The sequence below is a fragment of the Trichomycterus rosablanca genome, chromosome 8 (genome assembly GCF_030014385.1).
Source record: "Trichomycterus rosablanca isolate fTriRos1 chromosome 8, fTriRos1.hap1, whole genome shotgun sequence".
Lineage (NCBI taxonomy): Eukaryota > Metazoa > Chordata > Actinopteri > Siluriformes > Trichomycteridae > Trichomycterus > Trichomycterus rosablanca.
Window position 1 is genome coordinate 19882861 of NC_085995.1, and position 22540 is coordinate 19905400.

Consider the following 22540-nt stretch of genomic DNA (forward strand, 5'->3'; position numbering starts at 1 on the left):
ACCCTGTTACAGGTTCAGAGATAATTTTACAAAAATAGCCTTTGCTTGCGTTGCACTTGTTGGGGAGTGAGAAAATCTCAGGGAAGCCCCAGCCCCACCCTAGCGCCGGCCCAGAACATATGTTAAAAAGTTGACTCATAAACCATATTATTTTTTTAATTAGTTTTTGTTACCTTTTACTGTGTTAAATCTCACAGTAACCATACAAATTATGCAAGTTAATGTCACATACCCAGTGCTGAGAATGACCCACCACCCAAATATTACCTACTCTGTAGTGGTCCTGGGGGGTCCTGACCATTGAAGAACAACATGGAAGGGGGCAAACAAAGCATGCAGAGAAACAGATGGACTACAGTCAGTAATTGTAGAACTACAAAGTGCTTCTATGTGGTAAATGGAGATGAGTGTAGAAACAATGATTTGTGTTACTGTTCTCTTCAAAATAAATCAATAATTTGCTTTTTATTTTTTATTTTTAAGACAAAATGTCTTAAACTGTGGAACTGTGTTTGTAAGTATGCTTCAGTTATGTTTATTTTTCCTGTTGTGGTAATTGTATTGAGTCCTGCAATGCGTCAGACGTATAACCATTAATATAGCAGAGAGTCGCAGGGTAAATAACCTTTGTACTTGTACCTGGCGGGCGCTTGGACCCAGAAGAGCGCAGCAGTAAGGCGCAGTTAGAGAGCGCATGTTAAGGCACACCTGGCAGTGCTGATCACAAATAAACTGCAGTCAGAGGAGATTTAAGGGGAAAACGTGTAAAATCCGGATTTAGACACGTGAGTCTTTGTTTTAGCAAGCTGTTTTTATTTGATAAGTCTGTATTGATGTCGTCGCGCTGTGAAAACTGCATGAAAGTTGGAAGATATCGACAGTGGTTTCAGTGACGAGCCAGTTTGGCAGCAGCACGGTAGTGTAGTGTCGAGTACGCGCTCGGTTTGGTCATAATAAACGATATATAGTGCATCGCAGTGGACGACACGGTTGCCATGCGTGGAAAGATAAACACCGGGTCAATTTTGCTACTTTCTTAACGATGAATGAAAGTATAAACGAGTGAAAATGTGACACTAAGGTGACAACAAGCTACGTGAATTACTGCGAAGCTCCGAGGCGGGTAGCGATGTTTGTTTTCCATTGTCGCGGGGATTAATCTGCATAAACACGACTCCCTGAGCCATACGGACAAAATGGAGAGGGTAGAGGATGACATCTCGGAGATACCTCAGCACTCCGTGATGCCGAATGAAAACGGCGTGGTGACCGTGATCAACCACAGCAAGATGAAGCCTCCGTTCAGCGTGGTGTTAGCCACCGTCCTGTACTGTGCCGAGTTCATCTGCGCCTCGGTGCTGTCCAGCATGTACCACAAGAGCGAAGATGTCATATGGATGGGACTGACCATTACTTTTATTTTGGTGCCTTCGGTGCTCACACAACTCACATTGACTTTCGTTCATCGGGATTTAGGAAGAGACCGACCACTTGTGCTCTTCATGCATCTGCTTCAGATGGGGCCAATTATCAGGTAGGTGATGCCACCGGCTAGTCACGTGATCACATGTTTACATGTTCGCTTCAAATCCGGAATGTATTTGCATTGTTTTAACCGGTGCTCAAAACTCGTAAAGTCAGTGTTTTATGGAATTAAGATCAGGTGACTGCTAATATGTTACTTTAATATGTAAAGTCTTATTTTTTTTCTGAACTTAAAAAGACCAACATTATAACGTACGTAGTTGAATGTTTATAAGTTATTATGTCTGTTATATTATGTCTATAAATACATGTAGGGATTTTAGTTGGACAGACACGCGATTGATTCATGATTTCCATCATTTATTATCTTATTATAATCTCTGTGCGTTTTACTGCCAGTCACGTGACAAATGTACCCTAATGATCACGTGATCATTTACATTTAAAAAATACGAGCGCTGATCAATATATGCAGTACAAACATCAGGATCTGTCATCAGACGTACCGCACACATTTGGGCACTGTTGGCATTAGTCAAATTGTAGTTTTTTTATTAAACATGTCTACAATGGACCATACTAAAAGATTTACCCGTGTAAGTTGATCTTACTGTACCCCAGCTTTTGCTGGGAGAGCGTTTGGTTGCGCATGCGCAGTCATAAGTCAAACACAACAGTGACATTTAGGCCAAGTTGAGTCCAAGTCGATCCTAAGTGAAATCACTTAGTTGAGCAGTCTGATCATATTCACGGTTCACAATCCACATTTAAATTTTCTATTTTTTCCCCCTTTTTCACCGCTGACTGATGACACCTCTCAACTGACACACGCCCCCTCCAGCACGTACAGTCAGTACAGACTGCATTTTTTACCTGCACGAGTCGAGTTCATACACCAACGGGCACTGTGTATGGAGGGCCACACCCCCATCAGCATTATTCCTCAGCCCTGTGCAGGCGCCATCGGTCAGCCAGCAGGGGCCGCAGTTGCACCAGTTATGAGGACCTATTATCCGACTTTCTTTCCCTCTGACCCTATGAACAACAGCCAATTGTTGTTCATGCAGCCGCCCAGCCCAGTCGGAAGGCAGAGCTGAGATTTGATATGATGTATTCAAAACCCCAACTCTGGTGTGCTAGCGTACTTTACCGCTGCACCACCTGAGCGGCTCACAATCTTCAAACTTAATCGGACAGACAACGTCAGTATAGTTACAAAATAGAGTTTTAAAATAAGCATTTTATTTATTTATGGAAAATGTTATCCAACACCAGCTGGCTCTGTATGAAAAAACTCCCACCTTAGTTACTTAGTAAACAATTAACAAATTGAATCATAAGTGGGGTTAGTTAGGCTAGAAACAACTGGAAGTTGCTAAAATAGACAGCACAGTGTTTAAAATATATTGGTCTCAAATGGTTACATGCCATGTTAAAGGTTTTGTGATTCCAGCAAACAATACCAGTAGATGGATGGATGGATGGATGCGTTATTAATCCAGAAGGAAATTAAGGCCTCAGTAGCAAGTTACATAGATCAAAAGTAATAATACACACTAAAAAGATTCACATTATACAAACAAGTACCTGCATAATCACAACAACAGGGCCTGTGGGTACATATGGAGGTATACAAGGCTGGTATAGATTGTATCAACTGTAAAGTGCAAAGATAAAAATGTGTAGATAGATGTGCAATGAAATGCATATGTGTCTGTCACACACATGTGCACACCCACATACATAGATATACACCGATCAGCCATAACATTAAAAACCACCTCCTTGTTTCTACACTCACTGTCCATTTTATCAGCTCCACTTACCACATAGAAGCACTTTATAGTTCTACAATTACTGACTGTAGTCCATCTGTTTCTCTGTATGCTTTATTAGCCCCCTTTCATGCTGTTCTTCAGTGGTCAGGACCCCCACAGGACCACCACAGAGAAGGTATTATTTGGGTGGTGGATTATTCACAGCTCTGCAGTGACACTGACATGGTGGTGGTGTGTTAGTGTGTGTTGTGCTGGTATGAGTGGATCAGACACAGCAATGCTGATGGAGTTTTTAAATGTCCACCAACCAAAAATATTCAGCCAACAGCACCCCGTGGGCAGCATTCTCTGACCACTGATGAAGGTTTAGAAGATGACCAACTCAAACAGCAGCAATAGATGAACGATCATCTCTGATTTTACATCTACAAGGTGGACCAACTAGGTAGGAGTGTCTAATAGAGTGGACAGTGAGTGGACACTGTATGTAAAAACTCCAGCAGCGCTGCTGTGTTTGATCCACTCATACCAGCACAACACACACTAACACACCACCACCATGTCAGTGTCACTGCAGTGCTGAGAATGATCCACCACCCAAATAATACCTCCTCTGTGGTGGTCCTGTGGGGGTCCTGACCATTGAAGAACAGAGTGAAAGCAGATTTAAAAAGTATGTAGAGAAACAGATGGACTACTATCTGTAGTTCTATATGGTAAGTGGAGCTGATAAAATGGACAGTGAGTGTAGAAACAAGGAGGTGGTTTTAATGTTATGGCTGATCACAATGTGCCACAATTTTGTTATATTCCATTTTCAGTCATTTTCACCTTGACTTCTGTACCATTTAGTTTGAGGATCTGAAACCATCTGTGACACAGATGTGACACATTTGCAAAAATAGAGTTTACCAGGAAGAGGGTTTAGTGTAACCCAGATACACTATTGTGTATGAACTTAATTTGTTTGCAGCCAGTCCACATACAAACATTTTTTGGGTGGCTATGAGGAAACCCTAAAGCTTTGAGGCACATGTTGGACCACCGTGCCATCCACAAACAAACGTCTGCTTTAAAAACAGTGCTTTGGAGTATGGTAGTTTATATTTCAAAACTATCTATATGAATCAGATTGTTGCAGTGTGTTTCGACATTTAGCGGACGCTCTTATCCAGAGCTACTTACAGAAGTGCTTCCATAGTGAACATTACTCTAGTTTAAGTAGACAACAGTCCAAGAACACAGATCTGCTGAAACCCTGTTAGAATTTGTTTTGCAAGAAATAAATAAGAGCATTAGTAGGTACATGTCTAGCTTAAGTGCTTAGTAAAGAGGTGGGCTTTTAATCGTCTTTTGAAGACAGCGAGAGACTCAGATGTTCAGACAGACAAGAGAAGCTCGTTCCACCACATGCTGGTCTTCCTTAAGTTCTGGGTGGAGGATCAAGTCGAGCGAGACTAGTGGCTCGGAGGTTGCGTGGTACAGAGCGGGATTTGATTAGACCACGAAGGTAGCTTGGGGCTGGTCTATTTTTGGCTTTGTAGGCGAGCATCAGTGTGAAGAGAACGCAGCAGTGGGGTGATGTGGCAGCGTTTAGGTTGGTTAAAAACCAGGCCAGCAGCGGCTGCATTTTAAATGAGTTGCAGGAGTTTAATAGTGGACATAGGAGCACCTGCCAGGAGGGAGTGGCAGTAGTCCAGCCATGAGATTACAAGTGACTGGACCAGAACCTGAGTAGCTTCCATGGAGAGAAATGGACGAATCTTCCTGATGTTGTAAAAGAGGAACTGGCACGATCTTGTCATGTTGGCTGAAGGTCAGCTGGTTATCCAGGACGACACCAAGTTTTCGGATGGTCTGATCTGGGCGTAATGAAGAGAGATGACTAGATCCTGGGTTGGAGATTGATCTCCAGATGGATGTGCAAAGCGGTGCATATGTGTCTGTCTGTGTGCATGTGCACACCCACATACATATATATACAGTACACTGATCAGCCATAACATTAAAACTACCTCCTTGTTTCTAGACTCATTGTCCATTTTATCAGCACTTTGTAGTTCTGCAATTACTGACTGTAGTCCATCTGTTTCTCTTCATGCTTCCATGGAGAAAATGGCCGATTCTTCCTGATGTTGTAAAAGAGGAACCGGCACGATCTTGTCATGTTGGCTACATGAAGAGAGAAGGTCAGCTGGTTATCCAGGACAACACCAAGGTTTCTTACATTATCAGATGGTCTGATCTGGGAGTCATCAAGAGAGATGACTAGATCCTGGGTTGTAGATTGATCTCCAGGAATAAGTAACAGCTGTCTGTCTTTTCTAAGGAAAATGTGCTCAGCATACCTGTAAGGACCTGGGAGAGCATACATTTTCTGCTTCTCTACTTACCATGTACTGTATATTAATACATGTAAAATGAATTAGTTACATTAGCTCACTGCAATGCTGGATCCAAACTTAAGTTGTATTTGCTTACAATTCAAGCTGTAAAATGCTTATGATTAAATAAAATGCTAAAACATGGTAGTCATGTGTAGCTGGAGACTGGGGACTGACACTTGTCTGAGCTATGTAAGAGGAATGCTATGTACTGGCCTGATATGTGGGGGTGTGTTGATTTAGAGGCAGGCATGTGGTTAGGGATTATCAGGTTGTACACATACAGTTAAGTGTTGGTATGCCTAGACATTTCATTGCCTCTGTCAGGAACAGTCTTCAGGACAGACTCCCACCTACCCTCAAGCGTTTCGGTTTCATTTTCCATGCTATTTTCATGATTTGTCAGAGGGAGTTGTGTTGTAACATGCAGCTGCTTCAGAATAGTAGTAACAGGCTGTGGATAATGGAAATGATCAGCCATAACATTAAAACCACCTCCTTGTTTCTACACCCACTGTCCATTTTATCAGCTCCACTTACCATATAGAAGCATTTTGCAGTTCTACAATTACTGACTGTAGTCCATCTATTTCTCTACATACTTTTTTAACCTGCTTTCACCCTGTTCTTCAATGGTGAGGACCACCACAGAGCAGGTATTATTTAGGTGGTGGATCGTTCTCAGCACTGCAGTGACACTGACTATGAGTGGATCAGACACAGCAGACACCAGCGCTGCTGGAGTTTTTAAATACCGTGTCCACTCACTGTCCACTCTATTAGACACTCCTACCTAGTTGGTTCACCTTGTAGATGTAAAGTCAGAGACGATCACTCATCTATTGCTGCTGTTTGAGTTGATCATCTTCTAGACCTTCATCAGTGGTCACAGGACGCTGCCTACTATTCTCAGTCCAGCAGTGACAGTGAGGTGTTTAAAAACTCCAGCAGCGCTGCTGTGTCTGATCCACTCATACCAGCACAACACACACTAACACACCACCACCATGTCAGTGTCACTGCAGTGCTGAGAATGATCCACCACTCAAATAATACCTGCTGTGTAGTGGTCCTGGGAGTCCTGACCATTGAAGAAGAGCATGAAAGGGGGCTAACAAAGCATGCAGAGAAACAGATGGACTACAGTCAGTAATTGTAGAACTACGAAGTGCTCCAATATGGTAAGTGGAACTGATAAAATGGACAGTGAGTGTAGAAACAAGGAGGTGGTTTTAATGTTATGGCTGATTTTGTGCTTCACATCCAAAGATTTTGAACTCGGTCAAAGAAGGTCATGTGACGTGTGTTTTGTTTGGCCTCCTTTTGGGAACGCTTCGGAATGCTTGGGGAAAGTCCAAACAACGTTTCATTAATATGCTTATCATCTTAGTTTGGACATTTCTTGTCAAAATCCATGTTTTGTTAATTTTCTGAGTAAAAAAGTCTCTATGGAGGACAAACTTGTGTGCTTTAATGTTTTAATGCTGTATTAACGTTATGGTACATTTATTGTGCTTTTCAAAAATTAGGCATACATACAGTCCAGCAGTCTAATGTGCTAGCCCAGAACTCTGGAGACCTGAGTTTAAGCCCCCCTTCAAAACACATGTACACGCCCTGCCTGAATCTGAACAAAAGGGAACACTTTCTGGTTTAACAGGGAACTTGTTTTTTTTTCTGATTGGTGGAATGTTGGAAACCCACATCCCTTTTTTTCTCTCAATGTCTAGTAAGCACCACTTTTTGTATTGTAAGCATATCATTATTTTTTGATGATCTATAATACACTGCCTGGCCAAAAAAAAAAGGTCACACACGCTAATATTTGGTTGGACCGTTTTTAGCTTTGATTACAGCACGCATTCGCTGTGGCATCGTTTCCACAAGCTTCTGCAATGTCACAACATTTATTTCTTGTATTGATGATGGGAGATTTGGGCCACTGCGCAAAGTCTTCTCCAGCACATCCCAAAGATTCTCAGTGGGGTTCAGGTCTGGACTCTGTGGTGGCCAATCCATGTGTGAAAATGATGTCTCATTCTCCCTGAACCACTCTTTCACAATTTGAGCCCGATGAATCCTGGCATTGTCATCTTGGAATATGCCCGTGCCATCAGGAAAGAAAAAATCCATTGATAGAATAACCTGGTCGTTAAGTATGTTCAGGTAGTCAGCTGACTACTTTATCCGACCACATTCCTTCCTCGAAGATGATGTTTCCCCACTGTCCTTCCACTTTTTAATAATACGTTGGACAGTTCTTAACCCGATTTTAGTAGTTTCAGCAGTTTCTCCTTTGATGTTTTTGCTGCTTGATGCATGCCAATAATTTGACCCTTCTGAAACAGAATAACATCTTTTCCACGACCACAGGATGTCTTTCGACATGGTTGTTTATCAAATGAGAAGCTACTCACTGCATCAGTTAGGGTTAAATAACTTGTTGCCAGCTGAAACATAATCACCCATGCAGTAATTATCCAATGGGAGGCTCTTACCTATTTGCTTAGTTAAATCCAGGTGGTGACCTTTTTTTGGCCAGGCAGTGTATTCATTTGTACACATTTCAGCATTTGAAGCTCATTAATTCATTTATTTATTTATTCACAGCATTAAGCAGATGCTTTATTAGAAACAATTTACATTTTGTGACAGAATACAATGTAAGCAATTTAAGGTTTAAGGGCTTTGCCTAGAGGCCTAAAGGTGGCAACTTGGCGGTAGTGGGGCTTGAACGAGCAACCTTTTGATTAGGGCTGGGCGGTACAATTACACTTAAACAAATAAAACGAATTTATCGTTTTCTAGTTTGCTTACTTACTGTAGAGGAATATTATATGATTTACTGCCTACTGAAGCCTACAGCTGTTGTATTAACTGTGCTACAGTATGGCAGTATTTGAAAAATCCATACGGTATGAGGAATGAAAGACACTATACCCAATGTACTGTCATACTGCCCAATCCTACTTCCGATTAGTAGTAAAGTACCTTGACCACCGAGTTTGTATTTGTACTGTACTGTCCTTTATTTAAAGGTGGCACCCAGATTTGAACTGGGAACCTTTGATCTGCAGTCAAATGCTTTATCACCAGTTATTTAAGGCAAATAGTCAAATATGTGTAATGGTTGTGATGTCACTTCCAGTAAATGCCAAACACTATTTCAAGGCAAGGTACACTCACCCACACATTCTCTGACTATGAGTATTTATTATTTATATTATATGTATATAATATATGAATATTTATTTAACTCTTGAATGTGGTAGAAATCGACTAATGCATGATCTTTAATATCATGATAATGTACAATTTATAAAACTGTTGCTATTTACCAAAATCACCCTTTATGTTGATTTAATACCCAGTATTTAGCTCACGCAATCAAACAATTGTCACTTTTAATTTACTTACCCACAATTTAGCACCCAAGATATTTCATTATTCTCAGTCACTGTTGGCTATATTTGTTGTTTGGAGGCACAAATTAGTAAAAGGAATAATAACATTAATAAATGTTGCTTTTTTTGCCGCTCAGGTGGCGCAGCGGTAAAGTACGCTAGCTCACCAGAGTTGGGGTTTTGAATACATCGTATTGAATCTCAGCTCTGCCTCTCCGACTAGGCTGGGCGGCAGCATGAACAAAGATTGGCTGTTGTTCAGGGTTAGGGGTAAAAAGTCGGATCATAGGTCCTCATAACTGTTGCAACTGCGGCCCCTGCTGGCTGACTGACGGCGCCTCCACAGGGCTGAGGAATAACGCTGATGGGGGTGTGGCCCTCTGTGCACAGTGCCTGTCAAGTGTATGAACTTGACTCGTGCGGGTGAAAAATGCAGTCTGTACTGACTGTGCGTACCGGAGGGGGCTCAGTCAGTACTCAGTCAGCGGTGAAGGGTCGAATCAGTATAGAGGATGCATTCAGGGTAATTGGACACGACTAGACGGGGGGATAAAAATTGGGGGGGAAAAAGAGGGGAAAAAAATATAAATAAAAAAAATATATATATTTGCTTTTAATGTACAAAGCCCATTTCTGGAAAAGTTGGGACATTTTGTAAAATGCTGTAAAACCAAGAATCTCTGATTTGTTAATTCTTTTGAACCTCTTTATTCAACTGACATGTTGGTCAGTCCGGCACAAACACTCTGTCTCTGCAAAGCCTTGCATGAGCAAAAAAAGGCCTGGCATTGTGTTACTGAGTAAATTTCACTCTGCTTGACAAGAAGAACTCATTTGTTTTTTCCCCAAAAAAACCTGGAAGCACAGTTTCCACTGTCCTTCAGTTCATCTTAGATGAGCTCAGGTCCAAAAACCTCGGCAACATTTCAGCACGGAATTGATGTATGGCTTTCTCTTTGCTTAGTAGAATTTCAGGCAGCATTTTACAGTGATGGACTGTATTAAGTGACAACGGGTTTTCAAAGTACTCCCGTGCCCATATGGCAGTATGTGTTAAAGTAGCTTGATAAGTTCTCATGCAGTGCTATCTGAAGACTGGACGGTCACAAATGTTCACTTTTGGTTTCCAGCCTTGCCATACAATGACTGAGATTTCTCCAGATACCCTGAATCTTTTCACAATATTATGTAGGGGAGGTGGTAAAACACGTACATTATTATTTCATATTGAGAAGTTTAGGTTTAAGATTAACAGCTCAAAGTGGTGAGTAGGGCTGCAACTATCGATTAATTTTGTAATCGAGTATTCTATCGATTATTCCAGCGATTAATCGTGTAATCGGATAAGAAATGCTTTAATTCTTTGCTTTAATAAAGAGCAAAAATAAATACATATAAGATTAAATAAGACATGTCTCTTGCATACAGTGCAGTTTAAAGAGAACATTTTTGAAATGCAAAAACAAATACATCAAAAATAAATCAAATTACTTTTAAAATGTATACAGGCAACCTAAAACTAAGGCATAAATAATAATAAACAATAATACATAAACATTGCCTCTAATTTGTGCAACTTTCAGAACTAAAAGTTTCAGCTCCAGCTCATGCAGAACATAAAGCTTAAATATTTAGTTTGGAGGATCTGTCAGGGTTGTATCTGTCAGGGTAGTTTTTTCCAGCTTAAAATGATCTCAAACTTTCTGTAGTTTTCTCTGTCCAGTCTCCTCTGTTCGCCCCTCGCTATTTTCTCACTCCCTCTCTATTTTGCAGTCCGTGCTATCAAATCTCAGCCGCGTCCTAAATCGCACTTTCATACAGAACAGTACGCAGGAGCGGCGAGCGTGTACAAATACGTAGTATTCATTAGACTGTAGGGGAAAAGTACCCTGTTAAGTACTGTTCAAGTGTGAGATTTTAGATGCAGCCCTCGGCTTCTTCACGTCACCTGCCCACAGCGTGAACACGTTGTGTAAAAGTCCGTGCGATACACCGTGAGCCGTATATAGTTGTATGGATTAAACGATGCCTCGATGCGAAAGATTTGCATCGATGATTTTTAGTAATCGAATTACTCGAGTTTTCTCGAGGAATCGTTTCAGCCCTAGTGGTGAGAAATAACCCATCTCCTTTTCATCCAGTCATGATAACCTAACCTGTTACCAAGTCACCTGCTTGTAGTGAAATGTTTTAAAGCAATGTAAGTTGTACATCCCATAAACTTTCCACTCTTATTTTGCACCTGTCCCAACTTTTTTGAGTGTGTTGCAGGCATCAAAATCACAATGTATTTATGTTAACAATAAATAATGAAGTTGGTCAGCCAAAAATGTCTTTGTGCATTTCAATTAGATAAAGGTTTAAGAGAATTAACAAATGTATTTACTGCATTTTACAAAATATTCTAACTTTTAGTCATTCCAGTTTCTCTGTCACGTTCTGTTCCAGAAGTTTGTTGACTCTTTCCAGTTTAGTACTTTCATTTTCAACCCAGGACTTAAATTTTATTTGTTTTCTGTAACGTGATCCGATCAGGGAAGCATGCAGAGCGCTCTGCTGTGAATTACCCACATTTTCATTTACATTTTCAGCATTTAGCAGACACTTTTATCCAAAGCGACTTACACAATGAGCAATTGAGGGTTAAGGGCAACAGTGGCAACTTGGTGGTGGTGGGGCTTGAACCGGCAACCTTCTGTTTACTAGTCCAGTACCTTAACCACTGAGCTATCACTGGCCCACAAAGCCAATGAACACAATGGTTTAGATTACAGTGTTAAGTTACTGGTCTTACATGACACCAGCCACTTGCACTGTCCTAAATAGCACTTTTTGCCCTGCTGAGATCTAATTTTATCATTACTGATTATTTTAAATGGCTGGCTGATTCACTGTGATGCACCAAGGCCTTCTGAATTCCATTTTTATAGATACTGCTGCATATTTGACGTTTACAGTACCAACAGGGCAAAAATCCTTTATAAGTACATTAACATTAACATTTTTGCCATTTAGGAGACAACACTGTGACAATACTTTGACAGCATACAATCTAAGCAATTGAGGGTTAAGGGCCTTGCTCAAGGGCCCAAAAGTGGCAACCTGGCAGTGGTGGGCTTGAACCGGCAACCTTCTGATTACTAGTCCAATACCTTAACCACTTCGCTACAGCTACATGAATAAATACAGTGTATCACAAAAGTGAGTACATCCCTCACATTTTGTGTGACCACCATTATTATCCAGCACTGCCTTAACCCTCCTGGGCATGGAATTCACCAGAGCTGCACAGGTTGCTACTGGAATCCTCTTCCACTCCTCCATGATGACATCACGGAGCTGGTGGATGTTAGACACCTTGAACTCCTCCACCTTCCACTTGAGGATGCGCCACAGGTGCTCAATTGGGTTTAGTCCATCACCTTTACCTTCAGCTTCCTCAGCAAGGCAGTTGTCATCTTGGAGGTTGTGTTTGGGGTCGTTATCCTGTTGGAAAACTGCCATGAGGCCCAGTTTTCGAAGGGAGGGGATCATGCTCTGTTTCAGAATGTCACAGTACATGTTGGAATTCATGTTTCCCTCAATGAACTGCAGCTCCCCAGTGCCAGCAACACTCATGCAGCCCAAGACCATGATGCTACCACCACCATGCTTGACTGTAGGCAAGATACAGTTGTCTTGGTACTTCTCACCAGGGCGCCGCCACACATGCTGGACACCATCTGAGCCAAACAAGTTTATCTTGGTCTCGTCAGACCACAGGGCATTCCAGTAATCCATGTTCTTGGACTGCTTGTTTTCAGCAAACTGTTTGCGGGCTTTCTTGTGCGTCAGCTTCCTTCTGGGATGACGACCATGCAGACCGAGTTGATGCAGTGTGCGGCGTATGGTCTGAGCACTGACAGGCTGACCTCCCACGTCTTCAACCTCTGCAGCAATGCTGGCAGCACTCATGTGTCTATTTTTTAAAGCCAACCTCTGGATATGACGCCGAACACCTGGACTCAACTTCTTTGGTCGACCCTGGCGAAGCCTGTTCCGAGTGGAACCTGTCCTGGAAAACCGCTGTATGACCTTGGCCACCATGCTGTAGCTCAGTTTCAGGGTGTTAGCAATCTTCTTATAGCCCAGGCCATCTTTGTGGAGAGCAACAATTCTATTTCTCACATCCTCAGAGAGTTCTTTGCCATGAGGTGCCATGTTGAATATCCAGTGGCCAGTATGAGAGAATTGTACCCAAAACACCAAATTTAACAGCCCTGCTCCCCATTTACACCTGGGACCTTGACACATGACACCAGGGAGGGACAACGACACATTTGGGCACAATTTGGACATGTTCACTGTGGGGTGTACTCACTTATGTTGCCAGCTATTTAGACATTAATGGCTGTGTGTTGAGTTATTTTCAGAAGACAGTAAATCTACACTGCTATACAAGCTGTACACTGACTACTCTAAGTTACATCCAAGTTTCATGTCTATAGTGTTGTCCCATGAAAAGATATAATGAAATATTTGCAGAAATGTGAGGGTTGTACTCACTTTTGTGATACACTGTACATAGTCTAAATTGAATCAAATTCCCAAGCAAACAAGTTATTGTTTAACTTAAACAGAATTGTTTCCATGGTTACAATGATTTTCACGGCTTTATTACTATAATGTTTCGTTACAATTAGTCCACATTATTGTACTGTATATAAAGCCGATAAGGTAAACCCTGTGCTTCATATTACCAGTATTACTGTATTTTTCAAAAGTTTTGGGACGCCCGGGGCTCCCAGGTGGCGCAGCAGGATATTCCACTAGCACACCAGCGCCGAGATTCTGAACTCCTCGGTTTGAAACTCGGTGTTGCCACTGGTTGGCTGGGCATAATTGGCAGTGCCTGCAGCAGACTCTGATTGGCTACAGTGTCTGCTAGGGGCGGGATGAGCAGACTGTGTGGGTGGGGTTTTCTAACACTGTGCAATGACCCTGATTAGCAGATAGAGGCCTCTTTGCAGAGGCATGGGTGTAATAGAAAGGGTCCGCTAAGGACTGTGCACGGGTCGGAGGAGGCGTGAGCAGGATATATACCCTCCTCGAATGCAATCGGGGATCCCCCAGCATCGGAAGACAAATTGAATACACTAAATAGGTAGAATAATGGGAGAAAATGCATAAATAAAATAGAAAAAAAAAGTTTTGGGATGCCCTTTTTATTATTGAAATTATGTGTTTCAGCCACAGCAATTGCTACCAAGTTAAATAAATCAATTATATAAAGGAAATTCTATGCGTCCAGCTTGGCAGCATCAGTTTAGGGAAGTTTTGTTCCAGCATAACTGTGTACCTGTGCACAAAGCAAGGTCTATAAGTACATGAAGAAAAGCCTGGTTTAAATAAGCTCCAGTGTCCTGCACAGAGCCCTGACCTCAACCCCACTGCACAGCTCTGGAATGAACTGAACATCAATTGAGGCTTTCTTGACCAACATTAGCCCAGACATACAAATACTCTTTTGACTAAATGGGCATACATTTCCACAAACATATGTCTAAGTGTTGTGAGAAGCCTTCTGAGAAGAGTGGCTGTTACAGCTGAAAATGTCACATGGGATTTTTAAGGAGCTCATGCTCCTTAAAATACTTTTGACTATATGGAGTATTTTACTACTTTAAAACAATTCTACTGCTGTTTTACAATAATAATAATTATGATAATAATAATAATAATAAAGTCTGTTGGTGCAGCTAGTAGAATGGATGAGGCACAGCATTTGTGTCCTGTGAAGCTGAGCTTAGCCTCCAGTCACTGAGTACGGTTACATGCACACAATCAAATTACTGCAAGAAATCAGATTATGATATTTGTGTTCTGCCTCTGTCTGCCTGGTTTCATTTAGGTAATTCCATCCATTCCAAATTATAGATTGTGTATGCTACTTACAGCATTATGCAAAAGATTAGACGCCCTGGTAAAATTACGTTTTTTTTCTATTTTCTATTGATTTAATAGTTAATTATTTTACATTACTTATTTGAAGGATAAGTTGAAGGATAAGAAGTGCTCTGTCATTTGCGAATGGTGATGGATGGATGGATGGATGGACGGACGGACGGATGGACAGACAGATAGATGGATACATGGATGGATGGATGGATAGATAGACGGATGGACAGACAGATAGATGGATACATGGATGGATGGATGGATAGATAGACGGATAAACGGACGGATGGACAGACAGATAGATGGATACATGGATGGATGGATGGATGGATTACTGACTGTAGTCCATCTGTTTCTCTACATAACATTTTAGCTTGCTTTCACCCTGTTCTTCAATGGTCAGGACCCCCACAGGACCACCACAGAGCAGGTATAATTTTGATGGTGGATGATTCTCAGTACTGCGGTGACACTGACATGGTGGTGGTGTGTTAGTGTGTGTTGTGCTGGTATGAGTGGATCAGACACAGCAGTGCTGCTGGAGTTTTTAAATACCGTGTCCACTCACTGTCCACTCTATTAGACACTCCTACCTAGTTGGTCCACCTTGTAGATGTAAAGTCAGATACGATCGCTCATCTATTGCTGCTGTTTGAGTTGGTCATCTTCTAGACCTTCATCAGTGGTCACAGGACACTGCCCACGGGGCGCTGTTGGCTGGGTATTTTTGGTTGGTGGACTATTCTCAGTCCAGCAGGGACAGTGAGGTATTTAAAAACTCCATCAGCACTGCTGTATCTGATCCACTCATACCAGCACAAAACACACTAACACACCACCACCATGTCAGTGTCATTGCAGTGCTGAGAATCATCCACCACCTAAATAATACCTGCTCTGTGGTGATCCTGTGGGGGTCCTGACCATTGAAGAACAGCATGAAAGAGGGCTAACAAAGCATGCAGAGAAACAGATGGACTACAGTCAGTAATTATAGAACTACAAAGTGCTTCTACAGGGGCTGGACAAAATAACTGAAACACCTGTCATTTTAGTGTGGGAGGTTTCATGGCTAAATTGGACCAGTCTGGTGGCCAATCTTCATTAATTGCACATTGCACCAGTAAGAGCAGAGTGTGAAGGTTCAATTAGCAGGGTAAAAGCACAGTTTTGCTCAAAATATTGCAATGCACACAACATTATGGGTGACATACCAGAGTTCAAAAGAGGACAAATTGTTGGTGCACGTCTTGCTGGCGCATCTGTGACCAAGACAGCAAGTCTTTGTGATGTATCAAGAGCCACGGTATCCAGGGTAATGTCAGCATACCACCAAGAAGGACAAACCACATCCAACAGGATTAACTGTGGACGCAAGAGGAAGCTGTCTGAAAAGGATGTTCGGGTGCTAACCCGGATTGTATCCAAAAAACATAAAACCACGGCTGCCCAAATCACGGCAGAATTAAATGTGCACCTCAACTCTCCTGTTTCCACCAGAACTGTCCGTCGGGAGCTCCACAGGGTCAATATACACGGCCGGGCTGCTATAGCCAAACCTTTGGTCACTCGTGCCAATGCCAAACGTCGGTTTCAATGGTGCAAGGAGCGCAAATCTTGGGCTGTGGACAATGTGAAACATGTATTGTTCTCTGATGAGTCCACCTTTACTGTTTTCCCCACATCCGGGAGAGTTACGGTGTGGAGAAGCCCCAAAGAAGCGTACCACCCAGACTGTTGCATGCCCAGAGTGAAGCATGGGGGTGGATCAGTGATGGTTTGGGCTGCCATATCATGGCATTCCCTTGGCCCAATACTTGTGCTAGATGGGCGCGTCACTGCCAAGGACTACCGAACCATTCTGGAGGACCATGTGCATCCAATGGCGGTGCCGTGTATCAGGATGACAATGCACCAATACACACAGCAAGACTGGTGAAAGATTGGTTTGATGAACATGAAAGTGAAATTGAACATCTCCCATGGCCTGCACAGTCACCAGATCTAAATATTATTGAGCCACTTTGGGGTGTTTTGGAGAAGCGAGTCAGGAAACGTTTTCCTCCACCAGCATCACGTAGTGACCTGGCCACTATCCTGCAAGAAGAATGGCTTAAAATCCCTCTGACCACTGTGCAGGACTTGTATATGTCATTTCCAAGACGAATTGACGCTGTATTGGCCGCAAAAGGAGGCCCTACACCATACTAATAAATTATTGTGGTCTAAAACCAGGTGTTTCAGTTATTTTGTCCAACCCCTGTATATGGACAGTGAGTGTAGAAACAAGGAGGTTACTATGAATCAGTTTGAATTATATGCTTGGCCATGTCACATGTAGCTTAGAACAGATGTGCAGGTGTGTGTGTGGGTGTGTATGTGAAGCACTGATTCAGCAGTCTAGACAGCAAAGCCTTGGCCTTCAACGCAGAATTAACATGTTTAATTAAACAGCTGCTGACGAGGCTGAATAATGATGAGAACAAAATACGATGATGGTCAACCACAGTCCACAGTCAAAACAATACACATACACATTTACCAACAAAGAACCTTACACCCAGATCCAGAACTGCTCCTGGGCATAGACCCTATACAAGGGGTGAAAAAAATTCTGAGACTCACCCAGGATAATAAACGATCCTTCATACCTCACATAAAAGCCATAAAAACACATGCCTTAAATCAATAGACATAAAAGTGTGGAGCGGATCACGACCTCCTCATAAAACTCACAGAACCATGATAAGATCTCACCTTAACTATGCCAGTATGATCTACAGGGCAGCCCGGAGATCCTACATCAAAATCCTGGATTCCGTTCACCACCTAGGTCTCCGATTAGCCCTGGGAGCCTTTACAACCTCCCGGGTGCAAGCCTCTACATAGAAGCCAAAGAGCCACCCCTTGAAATCAGATAGATGATAGTCAAACTATCATCCCACCAGTATTTCACCCAAGGTTTAGCCACCTCTATGCACTCAACCCCAGATGGATCCGCCCCTAGGCTAAAAGATAGACCCCCCCCCAACAACAAAACAGCAAGCTACAACCATAGCGAACTATCCCAAACCCAATAAAGCCCAGTTTCCTTTTGGGACCCTCAAGGCCTAGGTGGAACAGTGGCTCAGTGGGTAGCACTGTCACCTCACAGCAATAAGGTCCTAAGTTTGATTCCCAGGTGAAGCGGTCTTGATCGTTTCTGTGTAGAGTTTGCGTGCTCTTCCCATGTCTTGTGGGTTCACTCCAGGAGCTCCGGTTTCCTCCCACAGTCCAAAGCAGAGATAGGGACTCGAGTCCGAGTCGCACGTAAGTCACACACACAGCAACTTCAGACTTTCGGACTTGTTTCAAATGACTCGGACTCAAGTCATGACTCGCAAAAATGACTTGTAGACAACAAAAGTCAGCAGCATGTGTTAACATTAGTTATGTGTGACAATTATTTATATATATATATATATATATATGATCTGACATCATTCTGATTGTGTCATTTTCTGCTCTCTGATAATGCTCCAGCCGTTTTAACCAGCAACACACGCAATAGCTAAATGTTCCAGCCAGCTTCCAGCGTAGTGATGAAGCGTCGCTCCCTACTCCCTCCTTTGAATTGGAATCTCACTTAAAATGGTGGAATACCCTACATAGTGCACTTCACTGGAACAACTGGGGTAAATGGAACGCTCTTACAGAATTGGCACTAATGGTTTAAGATCACTTTCTGAACCAATCAGACCTTCTGATTTTAATTTTTAGTAAGAAATGCTGTTATTTGTATTTATTCAGTTTGCAGCATCACACAGATGATGTGTCAATGAAACGCTTGATTGGCTTTCTAACGAGTTCGTGTTTTACTTCACAACCGGGAAAAGTTTGGAGGTTTTTAATTATAAGCACATTTACAAACTAATGGATAATATTCCTAATTGGACAACACACGCTTATAAATTTAATAGCATTTGGAAGAACATAAGCTAAGGTAAGTGGTTATGATTTTTTTTGCCTGTGTTTTGGATTTTGGCCACTGTGCCGTGATTTATCGCACTTTTGTTTTGCAATAAAAGCAAAACGTATCAGTTTAAGCTTTTATCTGGTACCTTCGGAAATTACATTCATTTGCACAATAACTAGGAAAGTAAAGGCACTAAGTAAAATGGCAAAATACAGTCGCTAATCTGTTGTTGTTTTTTATCTGAACTTTATTATTTGTTTATTTCTACACTACATTTCCAATATATGTTTTGTGTATATTGACTCGTGACTTGACTCGGACTCTAGCCTAAAGACTCATGACTTGACTCGTATTTTGTGACTTGTGAACATCTCTGGTCCAAAGACATGGTAAATTAGAGATACAACATTTTTTACATTGAATGTGTAACCTGTAACTGCCTGCCCTCATGAATGTAACCAAAGTGTAAAACATGACATTGAAACCCTACTAAACAATCAAACGAAACAAAATACCATATCAAAAGCGCCATATCAAAAATAGACCTGCCTCTCACATTCCCATCTATACAGACGGCTCCAAAACAAATAAAAAGAGTCACCGCTGCCATAGCAGCCAAAGCAGCCAAATCAGCCTTGGAATCAAAAATGCAAACACTGCTCCATCTGTACAGCAGACGCTTGAGCCATACAGCTAGCCGTAGGTTGCTGCTGGGTCCCCAGACACTGCAGCCTTAGAGGAAGCAAACAATTAGACTTGGCAGCAAAACAAGCCCTAACCTCCCTGATCCAGCAATGCTCTTACCCTCTAACTGACCTCAGACCAGCTATAAGAGCAATTAAATCAAGATCAGTGAACCTTTAATATACACTGATCAGCCATAACATTGAAACCACCTCCTTGTTTCTACACTCACTGTCCATTTTATCAGCTCCACTTACCATATAGAAGCACTTTGTAGTTCTACAATTACTGACTGTAGTCCATCTGTTTCTCTGCATGCTTTGTTAGCCCATTTTCATGCTGTTCTTCAATGGTCAGGACTCTCCCAGGACCACCATAGAGCAGGTATTATTTGGGTGGTGGATCAATGACAATTGATCAGTGACAATGACATGGTGGTGGTGTGTTCGTGTGTGTTGTGCTGGTATGAGTGGATTAGACACAGCAGCGCTGCTGGAGTTTTTAAACACCTCACTGTCACTGCTGGACTGAGAATAGTCCACCAACCAAAAATATCCAGCCAACAGTGCCCCATGGGCAGCATCCTGTGACCACTGATGAAGGTCTAGAAGATGACCAACTCAAACAGCAGCAATAGATGCGCGATCGTCTCTGACTTTACATCGTCAAGGTGGACCAACTAGGTAGGAGTGTCTAATAGAGCGGACAGTGAGTGGACACGGTATTTAAAAACTCCACTCATACCAGCACAACACACACTAACACACCAGCACCATGTCTTAAGTCTCACACGGTTTTATTAAATAGTAAGTACGTATTAGTGCACTATGTATAGTATTGGTCCATACTATGTGGTAGGTAGAATGGGATTTGAAACTAGGGCTGTCGCGCTAACCGCAATTTTGAAATACCGCGGTATAGACCAGCCAACCGCAGGGCATGCCAAGCAACCGCAACACCGCGATGTTCACATTTTTTCTTTCTTTCTTTTTTGTCCATCTTGTTTTATACGATTACATTCGGGCGTAATAAATGTTAAATAGTCAGGCTTTGTGTTTTAAGATGAAAACAATGGCAACATTAATTATAGGCAAGTTTATTAATGATCAAATTGAGTTCACACTCAATAAAATACTTGTAATTTAGACTATATTCAAACAGCCTTGGCATACTAAAACACTTAATGACGGTTAATATGGCATTGCAATTTTTCATTGAATAAAAATGTATTGAAACGAATATTAACTTAAAATGTAGTATATATTGTTATGTCAATTATACCTACTAAATAGATGGTTAATAGTGGCGCGATAACACGGCTAGTTTCCTCTGCTATCTAAAGTCGCATGCAGGTACAGTACGTGTGTATTAGTGCAACGAGCACCATCGGAGAGAGTTGTTAGTGCCGTCGGGAACATCGCATACCCCACTCGGATCCTCTCTCAAACCACATCAGGTGAACATGTTGGTTTTTCTAGCGCGCATGATAACGCAGGTTTAAGGTCTTACAGACTTTATTCTTTATTGTAAACGAAAGTTGTTTTGTTTAGTTTTTTTACCATATTTTGATTAGATGTGCATTTAAAATATTTAGCCTAAACAGTTTGCTTTTTTTCGTTTCACAGTGTATATCTAGCCTAGGCTAGAAGCTTAATTTAAACCTTTTTTTAATAGAGCAAAGCCGTGCATTCTTATTGTGCATCCATGCTCTGTTCTGTATTTAACAATAAACACGCATTTGATTTGTCTTAAAGCTGTCTCATCTTTGTCATTATAAAGCAATAATATACCGAATCATAGCCTAACAATAAAGCTTGTTTATATAGCTCTAAAATCCAGATAAATTAAGTAATTTTCAAAAACAAAAAAATGGCGATATTATTGCATACCGCGGTGTTGAACCACGCTAAATACCGCAAGGGGAAATTCTTTCACCGCGACAGCCGTATTTGAAACACCACTTCATGTTGAGGAAATGCTAAGGTCAGACATTTGTTTGAATAAAAACTATTGTTACTACTGTTGAATAACTGAAGCCGAAGTTCCATGCTAATAAAACACTTCTACTTTAGCTTAGCTCAGGAAATTGTAACATTAACGTCTTACATTTGGTCTGGCGCTTCCTCTGCCCTTATTCCTCCTGTAAAATGCACTACTGTGAAGAGTTAAAAGTGCATACTTTACAGAATATGAGGTAAATGTCTTTAGTTATAAACAATTCTATTACATGTCTGTCTGACAGGTTTCTCAAAGAGAAAGCTTTTGATTTGCCATAAATCACGTGTCAAACTCAAGGCCCGGCACGTCATTTTATGTGGCCCGCGAGAGCTTCCAAGGCGTATGATTGTCTTAAAATTAAAGTCTATGCTACTGTAAAGCATATATTGTAAAATTTAAGGTAAAATGTAAGATTTTGTGATCCGCATAGTGACTGCATAGTGAGGCGGTTTTCCAACAAGTGGAGTTGAGAAATATCTACAAATAATCCCAAAATGTCCGATAAGAGAAAATTGATGCAAAAAGAAGGCAGTTTATTAAAAGATGGGAAAGCAAATACATGTATGTGCTTCAAGGAGAATAGATAGATAGATATAATAGATTCAACTTTATTGTCATTACACATGTACAAGTACAAGGCAACGAAATGCAGTTTAGCATCTAACCAGAAGTGCAATAAGCAGAAAGTGCAGGATAAACGGTATCTATAATATCTGTATAGGGCCAGTGATAGCTCAGTGGTCAAGGTACTGGACTAGTAAACAGAAGGTTGCCGGTTCAAGCTCCACCATTACCACCAAGTTGCCACTGTTGGGTCCCTGAGCAAGGCCCTTAACCCTCAGTTGCTTATTGTGTAAGTCGCTTTGGATAAAAGCGTCTGCTAAATGCTGAAAATGTAAATGTATAATATACATT

At 41.6% G+C, this 22540-nt stretch overlaps 1 protein-coding gene across 1 annotated transcript in view; it reads left to right on the plus strand.

Annotated features, from left to right (window-relative positions):
- The first annotated feature begins 878 nt into the window (after window positions 1–878).
- Window positions 879–22540, plus strand: part of xkrx (XK related X-linked) — a 33152-nt gene continuing 11490 nt past the window's right edge. The window contains exon 1 of the mRNA XM_062999894.1: window positions 879–1534. Coding sequence (XP_062855964.1) covers window positions 1197–1534 — 338 coding nt within the window. The 5' untranslated portion in view covers window positions 879–1196. The remainder of the gene's footprint in view (window positions 1535–22540) is intronic.